Source organism: Megalops cyprinoides, chromosome 6 (genome assembly GCF_013368585.1).
Source record: "Megalops cyprinoides isolate fMegCyp1 chromosome 6, fMegCyp1.pri, whole genome shotgun sequence".
NCBI lineage: Eukaryota > Metazoa > Chordata > Actinopteri > Elopiformes > Megalopidae > Megalops > Megalops cyprinoides.
The window spans coordinates 31,666,511-31,690,731 of record NC_050588.1 but is presented as its reverse complement, the minus strand read 5'-3'; the positions used below and the strand labels follow the sequence as shown (position 1 = coordinate 31,690,731).

Sequence of the window (24,221 nt, the reverse complement as noted above, 5' to 3'; positions counted from 1 at the left end):
TGTTTGTATTTTATTTGTTTATTTGTATAGTCTTTATGTATGGTATGGTCCACTGTTTTCCCAAGGGAAGCGTTTTAGTAAGATCATTTTGATTTCATGTAAGCTTATGAAAGTTATTTTGATTTCATTCCATTATTAGTAGTTGCTGGTTTGGCAATTACTAGCGTTTTTTGGTGCCCGATTCGCCAAGTCACGTTGGGGTTGGGTCAGTTAACAAATAAAGCTGTTGTCTTTGCGCTGGGTTTAGCTCGGGTATTGAAATGCACGGGACGGGTCGGGCTGGGGATTAGGTTTGGCAGACATTTAATAGTGTTACAAGGGTGACATCTGTTGTACTTTTTGAGAATTGCAGTTATAGAATGTTCATTCTTAATCTGGCATTATCAAATGAAGTTTAGGGACTGATTAAAATGTAAAAGCATTACAAAAAGTAAGGACGAAACTGATGAAACTAAGTATTTAATTGAAAAGTCGAATAAACGGTATGGAAATTCTGAAAAGGGAAATGGGGACAAAAATATATCTTATTTTTAGTTACCTTCAAAGCCGTTACTATTTCTTAATACTATATATTGCTTGATCCTTTCTTACTTAGTCTTCCTTTTAAATGTTCACCCCTAGGTTTTCAAATTCATCAATTACTCCCTTCGGTGTGGGCCATGGACGTTATCAACTCAATACTGAGCCCACTTCAAGATATCTGAAGCCCAAGGTCAAGATAGCGGAAGGTTTTTGTCCTAAACAATAGTCATTTAATAAAAAGAAACATATTTTATATAAAATGTGTATTATGTAACAATTATCACAAGAAGCTTGCTATATATAAATATATTCTATAACGCCCTTTCATTCAACCATTTTTCCCCCACTTAGGTTTTACTTCCGGTGGCACTAAGTACGTCACGACCAAGCACTAATGACTGTCCCTGGCCAATGACAAGCGAGTACAGAGATGACGATAGCCAACCAGGAGCCGCGGCAGATTTAAAGGTATTTAAAACGGTAATATTTGAATTTAAATATTACACTTTCAGCAGTGAGTCAGACAGCATTGGGACATCAGTTAGCTAGCTGCCTGATAGATAACATTAGCTGCCTAAATACTGAAAGCATAGTTTGCCGTTTTGTTGTACGTTATTGTCTAAATTGCCGTTTTGTTGTACCAATCGGATCAGAAAAAGCACGGTAATTAGTATAGGTGCTAGTTTAGTCAACCTAGCTGATCTAGAAAATTTAGGCAGCGGGCGTCGGCTAACGTAAGTTAGCTAGTCTAGAACTCCTAGTAAGATATGTAAAAGATCGCTCTTTGATGTGGCCCTAATTGTCATCATCGTCGGTAGCTAACGATAACTGCGTAACAGACCGGCTGGATTTTGCAACGTATAAAGTTGCCTAGTTTATCCAATGTTAGTTTACGTTAACCGTTGTTTTCTACACATCAAGGAACAACAAGACTAACGTTAGCTATAATGGATGCTGCCAGAGTTAAGACCGTGAAAGACCTCAATAAACCTCGAGCTGGCTATGAAAAGGTAAGTTATTTTACGCAGTTAACAGCATACAATTATGCATGATTCAGTTTTGCTTACAAGATGGTTATGTAGTCTTGAAGACATTAAATGCACAACTTGATCCGCACACGATTCGAACAAACATCATAAAAAATGAGAAACTGCAGTTTTCGTGACATGAATTCAAATCGATAGTAGCTAACGTTTGCTTCTAGCTAACTTAATAAAAACCACGAACTGACGCAGAACACCAAGTCCAGATTTGTAGCTGACTTACAGGAATGAAATTGCTCTTTCATTCCTGTTTAAATGTATTAGGTACCAGCGACAAGAATTAACGTTTCATATCTGTAAATTTGACATTTTATTATTTTTTTCTTTTAATGTCACCATTTAGTTTAGTCTTGGAAGGTATGCATGCCATTTATATGGAAGATTTCTGCTCTGCAAGTAATGTTATACATTTTTTTTTTCTCTTCACTGTAGACCAGCAGTGAGGGGCCGAAGAGGGTTCCAGTACAAAGTAGTCATAAGCCTGTGGCGACCCCCTCTCAGAGGGTTCTGTGCGTTTCAAACGGACCGCAGCGCGTACAGCGGCCAGTCAGCCAGCAGAAACCGATATCCCATGCACCACGCACACAAGCCACGCAGCCCGGTGATCAGAATACCCAGTCCTCCCAGCTTCAACCCCAATGCCAGCCCAAGAGGGACCCAGTTCCTGCTTGTCCACAAACCACTAAAACTGCAGAGCAAAAGGAGCAGGAAAAGCCAAATGGTAAGCAGTGTAGCCCAATTTACAGCACTGGTTGAAGTGCATACATTGAAGAGAATATGCAGAATTAATAACAAAACCTATGTTCTGTGTATTGTGAATGTAGTGTGCATAATTAATTATGTTGCTCCGCCTTTCCCCAGATACACCAAAAGCCACTGAATCCACAAGTACCTCTAAGTAAGTGACATGTTGAAAGTGGGGGGTTATGAATGTAATCAACCCCTCGGCTTTAAATTTATTTTGATTTTATTGGAGAATGTTGGTCCTTGAAATTGAATACTGTTTAAGTGACTGTAGATCACTTATTTTATTGGAACAATGCAGTACCTTATGAATATGAACTTAAATTCACGGTCTTTTAATTATTAGCTGAAATGATATCGAAACTCAGATTATTTGAATGTCTTACACAGGAATCGATGGAGCCTGGAAAACTTTGACATTGGCCGCCCCTTAGGAAAAGGTAAATTTGGCAACGTGTACCTGGCAAGGGAGCGTCAGAGTAAGTTCATCCTGGCCCTGAAGGTGCTTTTCAAGAAACAGCTGGAGAAGGCAGGCGTGGAGCACCAGCTTAGGCGCGAAGTGGAGATTCAGTCCCATCTCAGGTACGCTGTTCATTATGCCACGGGAAGGGGATAGTCAAAGCAGGTCATATGTTTGTACAGTATATGTGTAGGTGAATCTGATATTCCAAAGCAGTAATTGCACTTCCGTGATTTGCGTACACCCCTCAGGCACCCTAACATCCTGCGTCTCTATGGCTATTTCCACGACTCTGCCCGTGTTTACCTCATTCTGGAGTTTGCCCCCAAAGGAGAGCTGTACAGCGAGCTGCAACGCTGTGGCTATTTTGACGAACAAAGGAGTGCCACGGTAGGGTTGTAATTTTTTGGTAGATTTTACATTTTAATGATTTTTTTTTTTGTATGTACCCAGTACTTCTCATGACATCTCAGAATGTAGCTTTCCTAACTGACATGTCAGTCCTAACTGTAGTATGAGCTGCAAGTGACAGAATTGTTTCCTCTATACTTCCAGTTATGTACATGCACTTTTGTTGTAATTGCTAGATGTCTTATGTAGTGCCCCAAACTGTACAGTTTGTGTCATGCCGGGTGATGGCCCATTTACAACATTACACGAATTGAAATTGTCAGTTTAAATTCTGGTTTTTAAAATCATGGTTTGCACATGTGACGTTTGCTTTTTATTTTCTGTAGTACATCACAGAGCTGGCAGATGCCCTACATTACTGTCACACTAAGAAGGTGATCCACAGGGACATAAAACCAGAGAACCTGCTCTTAGGTGCCAATGGAGAACTGAAGATTGCAGACTTTGGCTGGTCTGTGCACACACCCTCTTCTAGGTACTGTTATGGTCTAATTCATTTTCATTTGTCTTTTACAGATAATGAAATGCTTCAATCTTTTTGTCTAACTGACTGACTGACTTGGGGTCATTTACTATTGAATCTGACAGTGACAGTGTGCTGATATTGCTAACAAATTGACTTCCTTGTTGGCTTATACTGTATGCCCTATATGTCCATAATTTAAGAGTGGTACTCATTGCCAATACCACCTTTTATGTTTGTAATTCGCATTCAGTCTAACCCTGATAGTTGGCCCACAGACACATTGGAATAATGCACTCTGTCACAGAATGCCCATTCTCCCAAAGTAGAGCAAAACAAAATATTGGCAACCTGTCATGACAATTTTCTTTCATTCCTCAAACAAATTGTACCTGAAAGTGTGTTGGCTGGAGTATTTAGTATGCAGCAGGTTAAACATGTTTTTGTCTTCCAGGTAGTTTGCATGTTTGTTCTAATGACAAGTTGTTTTGGGATTGTTTAGGAGGTCAACTCTGTGTGGAACCCTAGATTACCTGCCACCGGAAATGATTGAAGGGAAAACTCATGATGAGAAGGTGGATCTGTGGAGTTTAGGAGTGCTCTGCTATGAGTTCCTTGTTGGAAAACCACCCTTTGAGACAAAGAGCCACGAGGAGACATACCGGAAGATAGCCAGGGTAAGGACAGCATGATGACCTCAAATACCTTTTGGACCTTGTGTTTGGAACATGAAGTGAGGGCCAATGTCAATTAAAGCTTAACCCCTATCCAGTGTTTCCAATGAAAACTAAGTTCAGTGGTAAGAGGGAAAGAACGCCTCACCCCTTGGAGTGGATGTGGATATGTTGCCCTTATGCGCTTGCTAGATTTTGGAAGATTTTGTGAAGGAGCAGGCCAGATGCTTTTCACAATATGTACTGATCTTAGCTTGGCAAAACTTCCACTGTCACTTCATGAATTGACTCTTGACTTGCACACAATGGCAGCACTGTGTTCCCTCCAATGGATCATGTGGCAGTGCGTCTGTAGGACAACAGAGTGGTGTAGTGGTTGCTGGTTCAATTCCCTGTTGTGCCTTTGACATGGTGCATAACCTGAATTGCCTCTGAATATCCAGCTGTAAAAATGGATAACGTACAAATTATGAGTCAAGTGCTTCTAGACAAGAGCGTCTGCTAAGCAAAAGTAATGTGAATACCACTGATGGACATGCCTGTTGGTTTAACTGAGGTTTTCTTGGATTTCTCCTTTCCATGCAGGTGGAGTTTAGTTATCCTTCTCATGTCAGCGATGGCAGTAGAGACTTGATCAACAGGCTGCTGAAACACAACCCTCTGCACAGGCTGCCTATTCAGGGTGTGTTGGCCCACCCCTGGGTGGTCGAGCACTCCACCAAGCAGCCAACTGCAGCCTTCCCAAGCGCCGAACCCAGTCAGTGCTAGCTGCCTCCCCATGGTGCTTCACATCAATAGGCTTCCACAGGTGTGCTCATTATGTTGGCATATGGTATATAGAAAGAGAGCAAGAATTGCCCATAAAGGGAAATTATAAAGTCTTTGCTTTGATTTTACAACAGACTTTTCTGAAGTGAATGTGTCCTTGTAATGTATTCTACTGTTGTCTTACGTTGGAGCCAAATGGCTTTGTCCCTTTTAAGTGTTATTAATATAGACTGCTGCTCTGCACTTCTTCCACTTCCACTGTAAATATTTAACTGTGTTTATAGAATTATGAATGGAAATTTCCATGTTACTTGAAGCAAAAGGTTTCTTAATGCTTTAAATGTGAACATTTAAATGTGTGACATCTATCAACATGAAACAAATAAAATGACAACGGATGCTTTGGAAGTCAGTCCTAAATTCTAGAACTATTCTTGCAACGCCAGGAATGGTCATACATATGGCATTATTCCATTTTGATACTAATAAGGGATACTTTTTTGCTTTTTGATGCTGTCAAATTACTAACACAAGTGCATGGGTACTTTGTTTCCACAATGCAGCGATGTACCAACTCGGCTCAGTTCATTGCATTTTTAAGCATGTTTAAAATCTTAAAGAAAGCTATGCATTATTTATATCTTGTGGAGGAAATCTGGTCTTGCATTACAGTAATCGGATGCAGAAATCTATGTAGCGCCAACAGGAGATTAGAGTGAGAGTTGTGATATGCTTAGACAACTGAAACTGCATTGACACGTTTACCTCATTGGGTGATGCAGTACCTTGAAACACCACTAGATGCCTCTTCAAACTAAGGATGGCCCACATTCCCAGTCTGCTTGCAGATCCAAATCAACAAAGCATGTAGGCTAGTCCAGTCTGCCCCTTTCCATCATTTACTTATTGTGATATATTGCAAATAATTCAAAGTGTTTACAAGGACATTGCAATGATAGGGTACATGTGTCAGTGCGGGACAATTTCTGTCAGGTTAATCTTTAAAGTCTGGGTTAACATGCTTTTTAAATAAAAGAATAATTAACCAGATCGTCTCTCTTCAGCAAGGAATAACAGTTAGCAATTACTTCAACTAGAACATTTAAGAAACTGGACATGTGTTTGCATTGTTTATGGACTGCATAAATATTAATACAATAAAAACACGTAGAACAGCCATTGACATTGGTATGTGTTACAGCTGACTCTATTTCAGGTCTCACATTAGGTTTAAATACATTGAGTACGTTGGTTTAGCTACCCACAATCTAAATCTATTCAATGATGGTGTTGAAAACTACATCACCTATAAAGCTATGAGTTGTTGGGGCATGCCCCATTTACTGCAATGAAAATTGAGGCCCTTTTGGGAGAGTCCTGCAGAAATTCCTGAAATGACTCTTGTGTTTAGTTACCTACCATTTTGTTTTAACCATTTTGCACTTACTGTCTCATCTGCTTCTTTATCTTACTTATCTTTACTGTCCTGAGAAGTCATCTCAAAGCCTCCATTACATGTAATACCTGTCACCATTGGTCTATCCTGTCTTCATGCCTTTCCCTGTTAAAAGGAAAGCTCAGACTGGTAATTGGGCTGGCTTGCATCATTGTCCAGAGGCGGAGAGGGTTCTGGATTTTGCATACCTGCATGACCAATTGCTTGTAAAGAGACATCTGGCCCAGTCACGTCTGCATTGTTATAGGTAAATACATATAACAACACATTGTTTCTGAATTGGACCACCTTCATATTAGAAAGTAAGGGTGGAGAAAAACAGATTTGTGACCATGTATATAATACAGACCTTACTATAAATAACCACAATGTCTTACCTTGAGTCTTACAAGAAGATTTTGCAAATAAATATAAAGGCAAACCAATTTTTCCACAGGGATAATTCACAGAGTTGTGGAGGGAAAAGTGCCTCGGTAGATTTTAGAATATCTCTCAGAACTCATTCGGGATCGGTCACATAACCTTGGCTATTTAAAATTTGAGTAACGGGCAAACCAAAACCTAAAGTAGTTATAATGCTCTAATGGCACATAGGGGCAGTCAGATCTCATAATACACACGGTAACATTCATTGAGTGCCTTTCACTAACGTCTACTCACTCCATGCCGAGTGTTTGTAATGCAGTCTGTAAAAAGCATCTCATTATGTTTGCCAAACAATATTAAGTGTTTTTCATTCGTCAAAATATGTATAGGCTCACAGGTTTGATAATGACTAATATAACAAAGTCAGTCAGCACACTCCTACGCAGAAAAGCAAAGCCACTCTTTTTACTCTGCTGCAAAGGCATTATCCCTGTAATTTAGAAAGAGGCCACAGAGTGCTTTCACATGTCCCATCAGAATTCATATGGCCTTTCATTTGTGTTCAGAATGCCAATACTGAGGCTAATGTGGAAGCCGATAGGGGGGTTAGAATGAATAATACAAAAAAAATTCAAATCTCACGCCTGCACTGATGAATTGATAAACATAATTCTATAGCAAACTCATTGCGGGCAGAGAGCATTCCACACTTCACATAGAGCCTGGTGAGGTACATTTAGCCTTCACCAGTCAACCCATCCAAATAAAGATGTGACTGGAGAATGCACTTTTGTAATTCCACCTTCGCTGACGCTGGTATGTTACAGGTAATTGCTACACTCTACGCTGTAATTGTAATGTGGATTTGTTATGGTTTTAACTCAATACTAAAAAAAAAACATGAATATTTGTAAATACATTCTGAGTAACTTCTCTACCGTCTTCATGCATTCAGTAGTATAGGCTGTGTGGGGTTGTGGCTTCACCTAGCAGCATAGCACTGTCCCACACATGTGAATAAGCATGCACAAAGCATGATCTTGCAGGGACTCCTCTATTTCTCACTTCTGACTGGCCTATTTGTCAACAAAACAAAACGAGTGAGCTGACAGCTTGCAGGAATGAAACTACAAGATTCTGAACGGCATATTTGCATGCTGGGAGCTGTAGTTCTATACTCAAACCCCATCATCTGTCTCGAGAGGAGAAAATGGATAGCAACGTGAAATCAAACTACTTTTGCACATCTTTAATTCATGCTAATATGATTCATCATAAGGTGAAAGGTTAGAATTTTAATTCCATATATGAAAGCCATCTTTGTCTTATTGCAAGGACCTTGTGGCTTCTTATTTTTGGGTTGTTTTTGGAATATTTACTTCGCAAGGCACTGCATGTAGGTTAGCTGGCCAGTGTGAGCATCCCACAGATATCTTTATTAGCCCTGATGTTCATTTTCTGCTGCACCCAATCAACCCCACTGTGAGACTCACAGGAAAGCACTGAAGAGGCCATTGTGCTCAACAGGCAGGAAGTACCATTAATACTTCATTATTCACACCTTGTTTCCCTATTGGCAGATAGGATGGGATGACTGCATCTGGTAAGAAAAATCAACCTTTAATTTTTGATTAATGTCAGGAAAGAAGGAAACTGTCGGGAATGTAGCTGCTGGTTCCCAGGTTGGCCACCAGATGGCCACATAACTCCTTCTGTTCTCCATGTCTCATTTAGTTAATGTTTTCACCTGTGTTGATTAGGTATTGTTTACACCTGCGTTCTTTGTTATGTAAGCCCTGCCCTTTTTCATGTTTCTGCTCAGTCTTGAGTTGCCATGCCTAGTATCAAGCCTGTTTTGAACCTCATTATTCTCCAGTAAAGGTGAGTTTATTTTCTTTCAACCAAACCTCGTGTGTCTTGAGTCATCTCTGACTCTGGGTTCACCCTGCTTCTTGCCACAGAAAAAATCTCTGAATTTTGTACACATTTATTGGCTTACAAAGAGGCTAGTAGCTGATGATTGTGGTGATGTTTGTGGACTGCTTAATAGAATCAGAATGCAGAGAAAATGGTGACATTGTACCTTTACTTGGGTTCTTGCAATGAGTTTCAACCTCGGTCTTCTGCAGGGAGCAGGCAACTGAAGTCAAAACACAGTCTGCACATATAACAGGTGCAGGGACAAGCCATTCACAACAGTCTGTGTGTTCTGATTACTCAACACCTCTCAAATCTCAAATCTTCCACATTGCAGTAAGAAAAGCCAAGTGAAGAAATAACGGAACCAATGGATTTAATGTAAAGGGGGAATGAGAAGGCACCAAGCACAGAGTCCTTGGTTAGCCTGCTCAGGTTGAAAACCTGTGTTATGTCACCTGATAGGAGTCCATAGAGACATGATGTGATTCATTTGAGTGCAATGTTCAAGATGCCCATTTCTGCCAGAGTCTAGAGGATCTGGTGGGTAACCATGTTAAATGCAGCAGATAGAGGACAAGGGCTTGAAAAAGCAGAGGTCTCATCTGCAAGGTGGATGGCCTCAGTGTTAGAGAGAGGAATGATTACAGTTGAATGGCAAGCCACGGAGCCATTTATTGGCTGGCATCAAGTACAACATTTTTCATGAGAAGGTCAGACAGTTGGCTGAATGCTGTATGTTCAAGAGTTTTAGAAGGGACTGGGAGCTATGGACTGAGAGGTAGTTGTTGACGGTACAGTGGCCTGTAATGGGTTTCTTAAAACAAGGATGTGTCATGGGTGGCAGTATGGCATGGTGCTAAGGAGTAGGGCCTGTTACCAAAGGTTGCTGGTTTGATTCTATGCTGGGTCACCACTGCTGTATGCTTGGGTGAGGTACTTAACCCACAATTGCCTATATATTCATCTGAATAAATGAAGACAGAGAGGGACTCGGCAGAATGGATGAAATGTAGAAGTTCATTCCACCATCGGGGGAACAATGGCGGAGAAAGTCTCGGATAGTGATTTTATGCCGTGTTGCAATGGGACCACCAGACGCCATGGTGTATCTTATGTGATTTACTGGATGAGGCTTATGCCTTACATGGGTATAAAAAGCCTTTTCAGATGAGACAGCAGACAGAAAGGCCTATAAGAGTGGCTGATAAGGTCGCTCAGTCAGTGGTCATGTTTAATTTCTTTCCTAATATCTTGTAGCTGATTGGAATTTGGCTCTGTCATTATGCAGTGCATCAGGGACTGAAGGGGCATGGCTGTCCAATGGCTACAGGCCAGAGGGAACGGTGTATCAGGAGATGAGAGTGCAAACAGCAGAGCACACGTAGCAGATTCTGCTGATAATTGTGAGAAGAGTGCAAAAGATAGTAGTGATAACCTTAACGTGAGGGAGAGCATGAAGGGAGAGGGGTTATGCAACCAATGGTGAAACGTGACCATGGATGTGGACCAGGAGAGAAAGGAACAAAGTGGTCATGAGAAAACCAGAGAGGGAAAAGCCATATTGCTCGCCTTGTGTCTGAGGGAGGACGACATCAGTGTGATGTCAGATGAGATGAACACACTGGATTATGTTGCTGTGTATTGAAATCGCCCAATAGAATCATAGGAGCATTTTTCACTGGGAAGGAGATGTGGAAGAAATCAAACACATTGAGAGAACTTCTCAGGGGGCCCTGGTAAACAACAGAGAACAACTACACACAATGTTTTTGAAATCTGTAATAGTCAGAGTAACATTCTCAAAAGAGAAGACGGGCAGAGGTGGAACAGAAAATTACCTTGACATGGATATGAATAATCCAGTTGCACCATTGCAGGTAGAGGAGTGGGAGTGTGGGGAAAGGTGTTGGGAAGAGTTGCCAGAGTAGTGTAGTGAGGGTGATCCATGTCTAAGCAAGAGCTAGCAACTGTAGGGAAAGAGGGAGAGCATAATTCAAAATGAAGTGGTGATTCTCAACAGGTGACTGGCAGTTCCAGGGAGGGTGGCCCATTCTGTTTAATAAATGTTTCCAGCTAACATGTTAATTTCTCAGAATTACCAAAAACCTAATATGGAGGAATCAGGTAATGTCAATTAGAAGAATGTGCACTTTGGTAAGGAGAATAAAGACTCAAAGTCTTATAGCTCTGTGGCATAGAATTGCCTTTTAAAGAACTGTTGCATAATGACAGCCAACTTCAAAATGACAGAGAGGTTATTCCTGTAATTAGCAAGCTACCATGTAAATTGATCAATAACAATCAGGTACATATATCAGGTACGTATTTTAAATGATTTTCTCTTAATTGAGAAAATTCATTACATTCTTCAAAGTTGGAACAAAACAAATATAAAGTACTCAGTACTTTTATACAATTGTCTCTTAAATGAAATAAATACCATGACTCACTAATTATTTAAATATTACCATGCAAATTTCTGCCACTGTTTGAGCTGTAATGCCACAACAGTGTTTTTGTCTTGACTCTGTATCAGTATTTCTCATGAGCAGAACGCACTGTCGAGAGTTCAAATATTAAATTGATGTCAGTGAATGAAGCCCTCAAAATCAAGCTCTATGGAAAAAACTATGATCCATAGCTCTCTCACCCTGTCACCCCCTAACTAAGTGCACTCCTGTCATAGTTCCCTGCGTACATGGCAGTATCTGTGACAGGGAAACGTGAACTCAACCAGAAGAATTCACTGAACTGTTTCTTGAACATTTGAGAGAAACTTCAGGAAAAGCCTTTAAACTTTGAGATCAGTGATTATTTCTTTTGTGCAAGTGTAAAGCAATACTCTTGACAAATGGTCACTAAACCACGAAGCCGTGGCAGCATAGTGGTAAAGAGCTGGGCTTGTAACCAAAAGGTTGCTGGTTTGATTCCCAATTGGGGTACTGCCGCACTATCCCTGGGCAAGCTGCTTAACCCAGAATTGCCTTAGTAAATATCCAGGTGCATAAATGGATAACATGCAAAAACTGTAACCTATGTGAGTTGCTCTGCTAAATGATAAGAGCATCTGCTGAATGACAGTAATATAACTGGAGTATCACATCTTTTGTTGTTTTCCCAAACTGGCTACAATTGCATTTGAAATCAAACCATTGTAATCATTATATAGGCCCTGCCTTAAGATTTCATCGCGTAGTAATCATCAATAACAGATTATTAACAGATAATCATCAATAACAGACTAAACCCTATAACAGTGATGTCCCTGCAGAATTTGCCGTATGTCCATTACTTTCCGTGTTATTCAATGATGGTCGTCCTTAAAACAAATAACGCTAAGAATCCAGATGCTATAACGAATTGGTACGGCCAGCATGGCAGCACGCAGGTAGGCCTATACTGCTAACATGCCAATAGCAAAAAACCTGGCAGTTGCCATCTGTTCTCCTCAACGTCGACTCTCGCAACTAATTTGGGCTTGCCTGTTGCATTCAAAACTAACAGGCAACTACTTGTGCGAACATAATACTAAATTTAAATGTATTCCTGAGACGTGTATTTTCATGTCTAATGTTTAAATACTGTTGCAAAACCCATACAAAACACACTACCTTGTATAACTCACAAATCGTCGAAATTGTTATTTTGACCTGAGACTGATCATTATTACGCACTCTATTACGCATCCTGCAAGCGAGCAGAGCCTTCGGTTTAAATATGATGTAATTCGTTTCTTACTCTTGCTGCTGTGCTTGGTCGTCTTGCAATCGGCAAACAGCGAATTCCACATTTCCCTACAAGCCCTACATGAATTCTGAAATGTTTTACAAGGTTCTCATTGGGGAAATTCCCCATTGAATTTTGCTCCTTCGCGAAGCAGTTCTATTTCTCGGTTCACCTTTTAATATGAAATAGTGTGAACAAACGAATGAAATTCTGCTACAGTTTTGGCTTAGGCTACACTGTATCTCTAATGAAATTCTCAAAGGTCCTTTTCAAGTGTAAAAACTCGTTTGCATTCACATCTAGTTCTGCGCATGAAAGGCTACACGCTATTGTTCCAAACTGAATAGCACATAATTAACTTTACCCGCGATGCGGCTATTTGATGGACTAATAAAATATTACACTGGTGAATAAAGACAATAATAGCCCATCAATGCATTTGGTATGAGCAAAACCATCCATTCACACGTTCCCGATTTAACATCTGATAAAATCTAAATCGGCGCTCCTGAACAAAATCCTTTGTATCTGGCCTAGATGACTAAGCGGCTGTCGGCCACTGCCAGAGCTTACGACAGAATGGCAGAAGCGTCGGTTGTAATTACACAGATATAGATAAACAAAATATTAATATTAGGCTTATTTGGAAGTTTAATTATGAATGTAAAGATTTCTCTTTCTCTCCCCCCTCTCTGTCTCTCTTACTCTCACACACACAGGGAGTAGGATTATATTAATATACTATTAATATGTATTCATATGCTAAACATTTCCAGGAAGGTCAAGAGAGAACGTATTCTTCATTTCAGATACCACATGGGAAGAAGACGAATGCGTAGCCACCTGAAATTGCTTCTCATACATATGTTCCTCAACATAACTGATTTTGGCATTCTTTCATGTGTAAGTTTTTAAAAAGCTATATATTTTATTCATAGTAAAAGCCCAGAATTTCAGTCTCCTCCAGTTTAACGTTATGAATCCAGGTTATTTCTTCTTTGTCTTTAGTGAGACAGATGTTCGGATGTCTGCAATAAATCTCTGAAAATATTCTCCAGCAAAAGGTTCAGATTTTTATTCTATTTTTGGATTAAAATACATATTTGTTACGGTTTTCGTATTCATCACACAAAACCAAACACAATTAATACAATAATAGTTTACTTACGTCTTTATTTTTCAATATATTCATGTTCACGATATATGATAACGATTTTTTGTGATATACATTCCATCATTTTGAAACCACAATAACACTACACATACGTTTTATAACATTTCCACAGGACCTGTTGGATTGCACAGAATGAAAAATGTCTTTCACATTTTATGTCTTCAAACTCTTGAAAATTTTCATCCAAACAATTGAATTCCAGTGCACTGAGGTGTTTAAGTTCACCTCGTTGATGGGGGAAACTGAGCTGCTTATGGAATTGCGTGAGAAAATAAACTGATAAAATCATTATATCCATGACTGTATAATAAAGAGTTTTGTCTGATGGTACTTTAAGATTATGGTAAAACAACATTTTGTTATGCAACTTGTATCCACTGGTAAAAACGACGCATTAACTCAATGCCCTTTTGCTGTTGTTTATAGCAAAAAGGCCCATCTTTTCTACGGAATAATATTTCGGTGTAATATTTCCTATAACATAAAAATATATATATTATTCATATATTTTAAGTAAGTTTAAGTATTTCTAATCCCTTTGGTGAGGTTAATTTATGAGCTTATTCATTTTTCATGTTTTTTCGAAACCAGAAATTTTATGTGCTTTTTTTCTGCAGGGATCCATTTTGACAAGAGATCTTACATGCTTGTGAAACACAGCATGTCTTCCTTAAATCTAAATCCAACTACTCGATGTCCTTTTCCGATTTTATCGTTTTCTTAATCTCATTTTCAAATTACTACATATATAACTGTTAGAATGCAACATATTTAAATGCATAGTTTAGGTTTAGTTATGGTCCCCTAATTTAAAATAAAATATTCTTTAATCATCATAGTATTCCCGGTAGAATTTTTATATTGTAGGCCTACATTATTTTGAAATATTTTAATTATTAAATCTTGTATCATTTCTGTAAGATTTTCATATTTATTTAGTCATAGGCTACTGTAAATCTAGAAATTCAAGCTTACTTTAAAAAGGTAATCTTGTAAGTTGCTTTTCATATTCATTGATATAATGTGGCCGTCTAGAATACTTAGCCTACGCCTATTAATAAAAATATATATTTGTCCTAGTATTAGCACACGGTACCCTCACTTGTCGGATTTTATTGCCATCGTATTGGTTTGGAAATTTAAAAAATACTGGCACAAATGCGTACAAGAGTATTGTACCGTCTCGCTTTTTATTCTACCCGTTGATATGAATGCGTTCCCTCAGACTCCATAAGGTAGGATGTTGTACAGAATTATGGGTAAAAATCGGAAATCGTGAGCGATGAATCCCAGTTTCAGTATGTGAGTTTTACGTTGTAATTCACGTTCCATCAAGGCCGGTTGATTTGTCGTGTAAATCTTTTCTCCGTACGAAAATGTTGACATGTTTTGATCACACATTTGTATATACCATGTTTACGTATCCTCTCTCCGTATTTGGTTCTCAATGTATTTTCAGTGATAGTGTTTGGTTTGTGTCAGAGAATCATGTTATTGCCGCGACTGTGTGACGTGTGCATGTGGGTGCGTTGCGCACGGACCTCTGTGAGCGAGATCGTGCAGTGGGAGAGGGTGAATGCGGTGAGTGGGGAATTTGCAGTAACGTCGTTTACAACCAGTCCTTAATCTTGGATGTTATACTTGTATGCTTCTATGAGCCCCTCCATTGAGTGAATGAAGCCAGAAATGCTGCATATACCTCCTATTACAAATATAGCAACATCGAAGAACACTTGGTGCCACAAAAGCTTTCTCCACAGAAGCTTGAGATGAAAGAGACTAGGTAGCAGAAAGCACAGCCCGGCACCTGTTAGACTGCCAGTAAGACCCATCAGAAGGGCGAAGTGTGGTACATAGATGGCCATAAGTAAAGTGAACACCACCAGGCCACAACGAAGGGAAAGACCCCACGATTTCAGGCGACCGTCACCCCCATAGCAATCTGGGAAAATAGCCCGTCCTCCGTCCTGGAAGAGTGATTTCTCCAAGACCTCCACGGCGGCGAAGAATGGCAGCGGGTACGACAGCAAGGCCTTAGCTACCAGGAAAATGTTGACCACGGCCCTGATAGTGGATGGTAAGTTGTCAGTGATGACTTCTTTAGTTGCATCTGCCCAGGTGAGATAGGCCACTAGGGCGAACAGGCCTTTGAGGATGCAGGCGGCGATGTGGGTCCAGTTCATCATGCAGTGAAACTCACTTGGTTTCTGCATATTTCCCTCCAGGGACGGGAGGAAAATCTGCGACGTGTAGCTGAAAACAATTATCCCGATCGAAATGGGGAACTTCTTGACGTCGATGTAGAACTTGACCTTGTCCCAGGCCCAATCTCGTGCCCTCGAGAGGCAGTAAGCTATTACGAGGATGTTGATGACGAAGTGGGCGAGGGTGCAGAGCAAGCTGAACTTGGACACAGCCTTAAGGTTTTTGAGGAAGGCGCAGGGCAGCAGTGCGGCGGTGGCGATGATAGCCCAAGACTTCTGCGACACGGGAAGAGTGGGGAAGCTGTTGTACATCAGGTTGCCGCTCACTACCACATACAGGATACAGGTCATCACTAGCTCAATTATCTGGGCTACATTCACGATACGGCCACCTAGCGAGGGGAATCGCGGTGCGCAGCACGCATTTGCGATGTCCACGTACGAGTCTCTCACGCGCACCAGCTCTCCGTCTTCATTCTCTTCATAGAGGCAAGCGATGAGAATTTTCCCAGTGTAGCAACATACCACTGCAGCAAATATGATGAGAAACAGTCCAAGGTATCCACCATGGAGAATGGCATATGGCAACCCAAGGACAAACATCCCCTGTGAATACACAAACATAACTATATGAAAAAAATGTATTCATCAATGATAACATGGTATCATGGACACAGAATTGGCTGCATTTCACCACTATGGTAACAAAATAGTATTGCTACTATTTCTGAACACCTGTAAAATGCATGCTTTGCTTTATTTTGTGGAAAATATTGTATTTGTATATTGCATTTATAATCTTTCTAAATCCGTTAGTATGAACATTTGTCATTAGACTGCATTTCAGTCTGATTGGGTATACGCCTGCCTGTGGGAGTGTGCGTACGTTTTGAGCACGCCCACTTTCCACAATTTGTTTTTTCGTCATCTGAGGCATCTGAGAATACAGGGTGACGTAACGAACCCCGCGTCAGAGCACCGCTTTAATTATGCAGGATGGAAGGGGGCTTAGGAAACATAACCGAGGTTTTGCGAATGAAGATATCTGTATAGTAAATCTAAACTGACCAGCGGTCACCTCCCTGCTCTTCGCACAGCAAATGACAAGGAGTTTGTCTGATAAAATACCATGTTTTTTTTTTTTAATTTTAAACACAACGTTTCACAACTCAGAGAATCTAAAATGGAGTATGTTCATGCCATAGATTCTGATCATTTATTGGGAGCGAGAAATGTTTCTGTGACCTTGCAAAGGACGTTTGGTTTACCACGATCTCGACATGATGATAAATGAGACAAGCAGCGGCGTTATATTTCTAGTTTCTTTCGTTCTAATTCGAATGTTAAACTCTTTGAAATAGCTAGAGAAATGTAAATTCTAATGTCATTATACAAACAAGACAATTGAACCAATGAAGCAGTGCCAACGTGTGAATTAGACATGACACATTCTTACGAGTTAAAAAAAAAAATAAATTAAGGGGCAGACACCATGCTTTATCATTATCATGGATGATAACCAGTCGTAAAGGCAAAATTAACTGAACAACAGAGCGACACCATATGGCATAGAAATGCATTCGTGCGACATTATTTAAATTAACAACAGGGGCAGTCTCGTTGAAACGTGTTAGGGTAACACTGGAAAACATCACAGGAGACTTCAACGTGCCCTGGAATGGACACAATGGGGAAATGTTTGTTTCCTCTGGAAATGCTGCTAAAATTTTACCCAAGTAATGAAAGTATTAATTTATTTAATTAATAATCATGCACTGTGCATGATTTCCAATCTCTGAACATAGTCACCTTTATGTACGCATTGAATGGTTAGCTTTCCAGTCACGCGATCAAACCCTGGTCCGTTGAACACACACACACACACACACACACATACACACACACACACACACATACATATACGAATTAAGTCACACTGCGTGCAAGTCTTTAGCAATGTATAAAATCTTTACCTGGATGGCATTGGTGACGTTCCAGCCTGCTTCCCAAGCTGTAATTCTGGGCTTGTCTTGGCCCCCTAACTCGCTGCACAAACCACCGTCTTTGGAAGAGGAAGGCGGGGGACCGGTTCCATCTCTCTGGTAGTGGCTGTCTCCTTCTACCGTACCATCTCCACCCACTTCTCCGCCGCCGACCTCGTCGGTTTTAAGAATGTCCATTTGTAACCCCTGTCTATGGTCATAATCCAAATCATCGCAGGCTGCGAACCCCAAAGCTTCCTCGTCGGTGGCGGCCTGAAACCCCATTCTGGCGAACATTCCGCTCACCTTCGCCTGCGATTTATTGGTCACTGAAGTGGCCGCATTTGAAAGCTTGTTGGTAATCTTGCTACGGATTAACGTTGCCATCGTTGCTAATTAGAGCTGAAATTGTATTTGTACTTATGTTATGTTCGTGTGCGTATTCAAAATAGACTGTTTCTTCACACTTGGGATTTGTTGCCGCGGGACAGAGATGAAACCATGCGAAGCCCCTGTAAAGTCTTCAGTTGTTATCTCCAATTGTTATGAAAAGTACGCCTTCTGTTGTTGTTAATCCCTTGGTTCATGTCACCTTCAAAGATTGGTTCTTGGTTCCTGCATGTTTTGCGCACGAGTCTCTTTTTGCTAAACGTAAACAAGAGCAACTCAAAAAGTATTATTCTGCGGAGCGAAAAAATAATGTGCGCATTAAAATGACCGCGAGAGAAAATCTTTTATATTCTTTTCAGGTATTTTTTTAGTATCTTGTCCGTAATGGTCGTAGCAGCAGAGCTCGCACAGTTGGTTTCCCTCAGTCCTCACTGATGCCAATGCGGTGCGGTGGAGCCTGGGGGTGGCGAGGAGAAGGCACGTGTCATCATCAGCCTGCCAATGCAAAGACTCAGCCTCGCCAAGCACGTCTCCGGCCCCCAGTGCGCACAGCCGCCCCGCACCGAGGAAAAGGGGAGAGATTTGCTGCATTTCTAGGGGAGGCGCTTGCAGTAACCCCATCTCCCTCCCCACCCCACCGTGGTCCAGAATATAGTTTATTTTTGCGCCCAATGACATTATGATGCTTTCAGACACGAATTTACCTGTATATAAGGGAAACGACAGGGACATACCCATCTCCTCTGTAGACAGGATTATATTTAATTTCTAGACTTGGAACGCTTCTGTTTTTATCTAAAAAATATTTTAACGTCAAGATGAGGTTTATGGTATATTTTCACTTAATACATTTAACGATTATTTTTAAATCTATATTTTAGGTTTTCCAAAAGTATGTCGGTTTTACGAATATATGCATGCTTTAAAATGATTCTTTTTCGTTGGTCGATAATGGAATTAACGTTGATTGAATATGTTTTTGGTGTGATTCTTTTCGCAATAGCAGTGGTCATTTTTTGTAGAGTACAATTTATAGTTTGCATCACATGTAACATCAGTGGATCAGGGAAGAAATGCTTTTGCCTATTCCATCTGCCGCAAATGTAAGGCGGGCTGATTTTTCTCACGACACAGCTGTTTTTTTTTCTTCCCAAACTGAAACGCTAGCGACACAGTAATGCAAGACTATTCGTAACTGATTGTTATGCATTTTGTATCTCAGCGGTATGACTACACGGACTAAATTTGCCTTCATTTATTTTGCGTTTTTACATAAATATAACTTTTCTTTTATCGTGAATTCTTCCTGTTCAGGAATAAATAACACGTCTTAAAACGCTGTTAAGGGTTTCTTTCTTCATACTGTGAACTGAAGAAAAAGAACAAACGCTCTAGATTCTTATTCTGGTATTTCAGAATATGACGTTGGGGGACTTTCGGCTGCAGGATACAGGCTCGTGTTGCACCACTTGACTGTGTCTGAATAAACGCATGATTAGCACTGACCTCGAACTGAATAAAGTCAGTCTGGCTCTGCTGTGCAGAAAATGTTGATGCTCTCGTGAAGGTTAAATGTACCGGGACAACCAATATTGCGCCTTTCCTCTTTCTTTGGACGTGTGCCTCTGTCTTATTTAGTTCAACAGAATAGGCAGTGGTAGCAAAAACGGGATGAAATATATAGTCGAAACAATATTCACATGGAAACAAAATAATTTTATGTTAAGGAAAACAGTCATTTTAAATAGATATAAAGATTTTATTGTGACGATTCGAAATAATACGATTTTTTACAATACCAAATAACAGGAAACTGGAGAAATTATCACATTTGCTTCCAAATGCAGAAAGTATGTATTTACAAGGCACAACTCATTCTCCGAATATAAAATAGCATGTGTTTAACAGCATGTTGTAATAATAATAATAATAATAATAATAATAATAATAATAATAATAATAATAATAATAATAATAATGTACTGTTAGTGTTCTCATTACAAATGCAATTCAATCATCTATTGATGATTGACTGTGAGCGTTTTTCGTCTTGGATTTTGTACCGGAGCCCCTTGTTCCCGAGCTTCGTTTTTCTTGCTGACTTCTTCATGCGAGGTTTATGTAAATGAAATACATGAAACGTTCTCAGGCTTTCCCGGGTGCGGGCATCAAAGCATCATCCTGACGGAGGAGTTGCACCCCGATTAATAGGGAAACCCACCCATCCACGACCCAATTAATACGGAGCCTCCCACACATAACCACACGCACATTCTTTTTCAGAGGGTTTTACTCGTGTTTATTAGAATTTCAGTTTCAACGATTTCAACCTTAAAACCGTTAACAACGACTTCGAGTGGATATGAATATATAAAGAATGTACATGTAATTACGCTTTTGTTAATACACAAAACACATAAGACACCGATCCAATGACGGCGTTGATGAAAATGTATCTTTAAAAAGAATGCAAATTTCAGTGCGTCAAATGAAAATTTCTACATCAAAGAACTGAAGTTATAATTTAACATTTATTTTTCTCTCTGTTGTCAAGATTTAGTGTTTCAGTTTGGTGTCAATTATGCAACTATGCCTTGGTGGCAGTTCATTTCCTTTTTGAACATTATTCCCGACCAACAATGAACAGAGAGAGCAATTTACATTTGTTAAGGGTTTAACGTAAAATAATATTATAAAACATAGTAAAATAGGTATGATTGTGAAGGTCATAAGGCAACAGTGGAAAACTAAAAAATGGCAATAAACCACTAAATTACGAGACATTTTTGTTGTTTAGAACATTCTCTTAATTCATTTTCATGCGTAAAAACAATTTATCTAGATATTAATACGGTAGTTATGACACCAGTGTCGTAAATTTTGTATTTTTTTTATATTTCTCCAATAAGATATTATTTTAAGACTTCTCATTCGTGTTGCCTGCGATTCATTTACAATGTAAAATGTCGTCGTTGGAAATTGGGTTGTGAAATTGAAATTGTACAGTTCTCTTGGAAAAAAAAATGGATCAGTCAGACGTATGCTTTGCAAGCGGGCGCCACGGTAAAAATAAAGATAATTATTTTACACAGAGTATTAGGGAAATGAATGAAAGGAGCGTTTTACAGTATGCGTGTAGCTCGCCCCTGCGCCAATTTTTTCTATTACGTTCAGCACCACGTAAGGGACAGCAACATAATTAAGGCGGCGGGACCGAGAGAGGCATGGGAGAAAACGAGTGTTGCAATCGCTGTCGTAACACATTATTGACCTTGGTATATACTGCAGTGTTTCTGAAAATTCTGTACTGAAACGGTTGTCATTTGTACACATACTGTAACAACCCTGAAAGCAAATCACAGCGAAACGAACAAAAACAATAACAAACGCAGCCAGATCTTTCAGCTGTTTTTGCGAATAGTTTAGTGGCATTCCTTATCAGTAATCGTTCACTTGTCTGTACATTTATATATCTTGGACACTGTTAATAACAATTCCGAAACAGTCTTAAACAGAGATTTATCTGACCAAATGTTGTGTGTGCTTAAAGAGAAAAGATCTCCTGAAAATAACGGATGCGGTGCCAAGAGTGAGTGAAAGGGTTAATGACATGGAGTGTTATCAGCGGCGTGCAGACCTCCTCTGATATGTACTTACGACTGTCTCTTTTAATATGGACCTGGCAGAAGAAACCGACCGGGGGATGGGACGTTGGGGAGGGGGGGTTTGGTTTGGCTGAAGAAATATCAGGTCAATGTATACGTACACATTAACATCATTATTGTCAGAAACAACAACAAGCATAATAATAATAATAATATACATTTCAGTGGGCTGTTGTTTTTCTACATTAGTGTTTGAATGAATGGGTTTTATTTTGATTTTGTATTGTTTTGCATTCTGAGATGGGGGAGATGATGATAAATGTTTAAAGTCTGTTTTGATATTTCACCAGTAAATGCAAAGGTTTCAAATGGCATTTAAATTAATGAAATTGAGTGCAGAAATATTTCTAACAGATGTTCCTATCAATCTTCAAAAAATTATATTTTAATATTGATTTTTCAGTGTTCTATGTCCAGGCACTCAGGATGTTCTTGAAGCACAGAATTATTATTAATAATAATACTGTTCTTCGTGTAATATAATGTGATGTGTGTTTAACCATGTTGGTGATCACTCACTGTTCTTTGAGAGCGGGCATCAGAGTACTCTCATTCCCACTGAGCGCAGAGCAATCTCCGCGCCGCTTCGTGGACTGAGGCAGAGTCAAAGGATTTGTCCTAGTTTTTTTTTTTTTTTTTCAAAGCCATTGACAATGATAGCATTCGAGGTCCTCTTACACCAGTTCACATGTACAGAGGAACAAAGGCGGGCGCGCTTGTGCGCTGGAGGTACAAAGGCTGTCAGCTCAGGTTAATAGCAGTGAGTGGGGAGAGGCTTTGCTCTCTCACTATTTTCAGTCTCGTCTCGAGCCGTATAATTTGCACCGAGTGTTCTGTTCACCAGTACAGTCAACCAGCGGTTTTTTAAGCATGTGAACTCTGATGCAGCGAATCACAGTCGTTGTGGCTGCTCGGTGATGAGATATGTCACCTTTGAAAATGCTGCTGCTAAATTAGTTGAGAATAACTGACACTAAAAGTACTGTTTTGGAGCACATCGTGATTTTTGAGGCAAGGAGCGTATTGCCTTGGTATTCTGTTGAAATTATTCACTGGGAAGTGAAAATCAGAGGACATTTGTGGTGTTAGTGTTTTATTGTTAAGTGGCCACAGCAATAATTTGTTATCGACATGTTCTGTAATAGAACTCCGATGCTGTGAAAGTCATCAATTTCTTCCTTGATGCAGTGCACAATAAATGTCGTGTGTGGGGCTGGCGCTTAACGACAGCGGTCATGTGTTAAATCAGTATTTCCAAAGCTCATCTCCTCTAGAATGAAGCCGTATTTTCAATTCTTTTCGTGTTGTCAGTGACATTGTATGATGCATATCAGATATTGTAAATGTTTACTGGTGTTCTGAAGCTCAAGCCTTTCATTAATAAAGGCAACTGTGACACCAAATGCTCGGCATTAGGATCTTACGCACACGGAGAGCGTGCATTTATGTGGGACTTTTTTTTGTCTTTGAGGTGTTATTGAGTGGCGTGTGTGGAGAGGCCGTGCTTGAGAGAGAAGGTGTGAACAGTCAGCAGACACAGCCTACCGGGATGGAACTGATGGTTCTCTCCGCTCATTGCCCTGAGTTTATTACCTATCAGAGGGGGCAATGCGGGGTCAGGGATCTGGTCCAGGGAGGATTCCCCTCCACATTGCTGTCACCTCTCCACGGAGACCCAGCACAGATCAGGGGCCACAGCCAATCAGAGATCTGCTTGTCCTCTGCAGTGTCCTTTTTCCCACGAGGCACGCTATCTCACAGCACAGACGTCCAATATGCAACATCAGAGGTGCAGGGTATTCTGATCAGAGACCGCACACCACCACACACCTCTTCCCCAGAGACCCTCTCTCCCTCTGTGCTCTCCTTTCCCTGCTTCTCTCCCACTGGCTCTCACAGTCTGCTTCGTCCTTTTTCCCATTACACACTTGGCTGAGCTGGCACTGGAGTGGCAGGCTGGGTGTCTCTGTCTCCCAAAAGCAGAGGAAGATAATTAATTAGCCTCACATGGAAGCTAATACGCCAGACAGAAGGGAACCACAGAACCAAGTCCACTGTAGCCTTTCCTGCAATGCAGGCAACGTATAAAACATGCAAAGGCATGGACTTATTTCTTCACACTTTCAGTTTCTGGAATAATGGAAAAGGATGGATTATTACTGATCAAATTCATTCTGATTTACATCTATCCACCATCTGAAACATTATAATGCAGGTATGAACACCCGCTCCAAGGGACACATTTTACAGAGC

At 40.2% G+C, this 24,221-nt stretch overlaps 2 protein-coding genes across 2 annotated transcripts; one reads left to right on the top strand and one right to left on the bottom strand.

Annotated features, from left to right (window-relative positions):
* The first annotated feature begins 1,465 nt into the window (after positions 1-1,465).
* aurka (aurora kinase A) lies at positions 1,466-5,085 on the top strand. The gene is made up of 8 exons (XM_036531781.1): positions 1,466-1,532; positions 1,998-2,286; positions 2,427-2,463; positions 2,700-2,891; positions 3,021-3,159; positions 3,507-3,655; positions 4,146-4,320; positions 4,903-5,085. The coding sequence occupies exons 1-8, from the start codon at positions 1,470-1,472 to the stop codon at positions 5,083-5,085; spliced, it is 1,227 nt and encodes a 408-aa protein (XP_036387674.1). The 5' UTR covers positions 1,466-1,469.
* Positions 5,086-13,736: 8,651 nt separating this feature from the next.
* On the bottom strand, positions 13,737-18,863 carry slc32a1 (solute carrier family 32 member 1). The gene is made up of 2 exons (XM_036530338.1): positions 17,905-18,863; positions 13,737-16,537 (listed from the first exon to the last, which is right to left on the bottom strand). Exons 1-2 carry the CDS (start codon positions 18,298-18,300, stop codon positions 15,350-15,352), a joined length of 1,584 nt encoding a protein of 527 aa, XP_036386231.1. The 5' UTR covers positions 18,301-18,863; the 3' UTR covers positions 13,737-15,349.
* Positions 18,864-24,221: the final 5,358 nt, after the last annotated feature.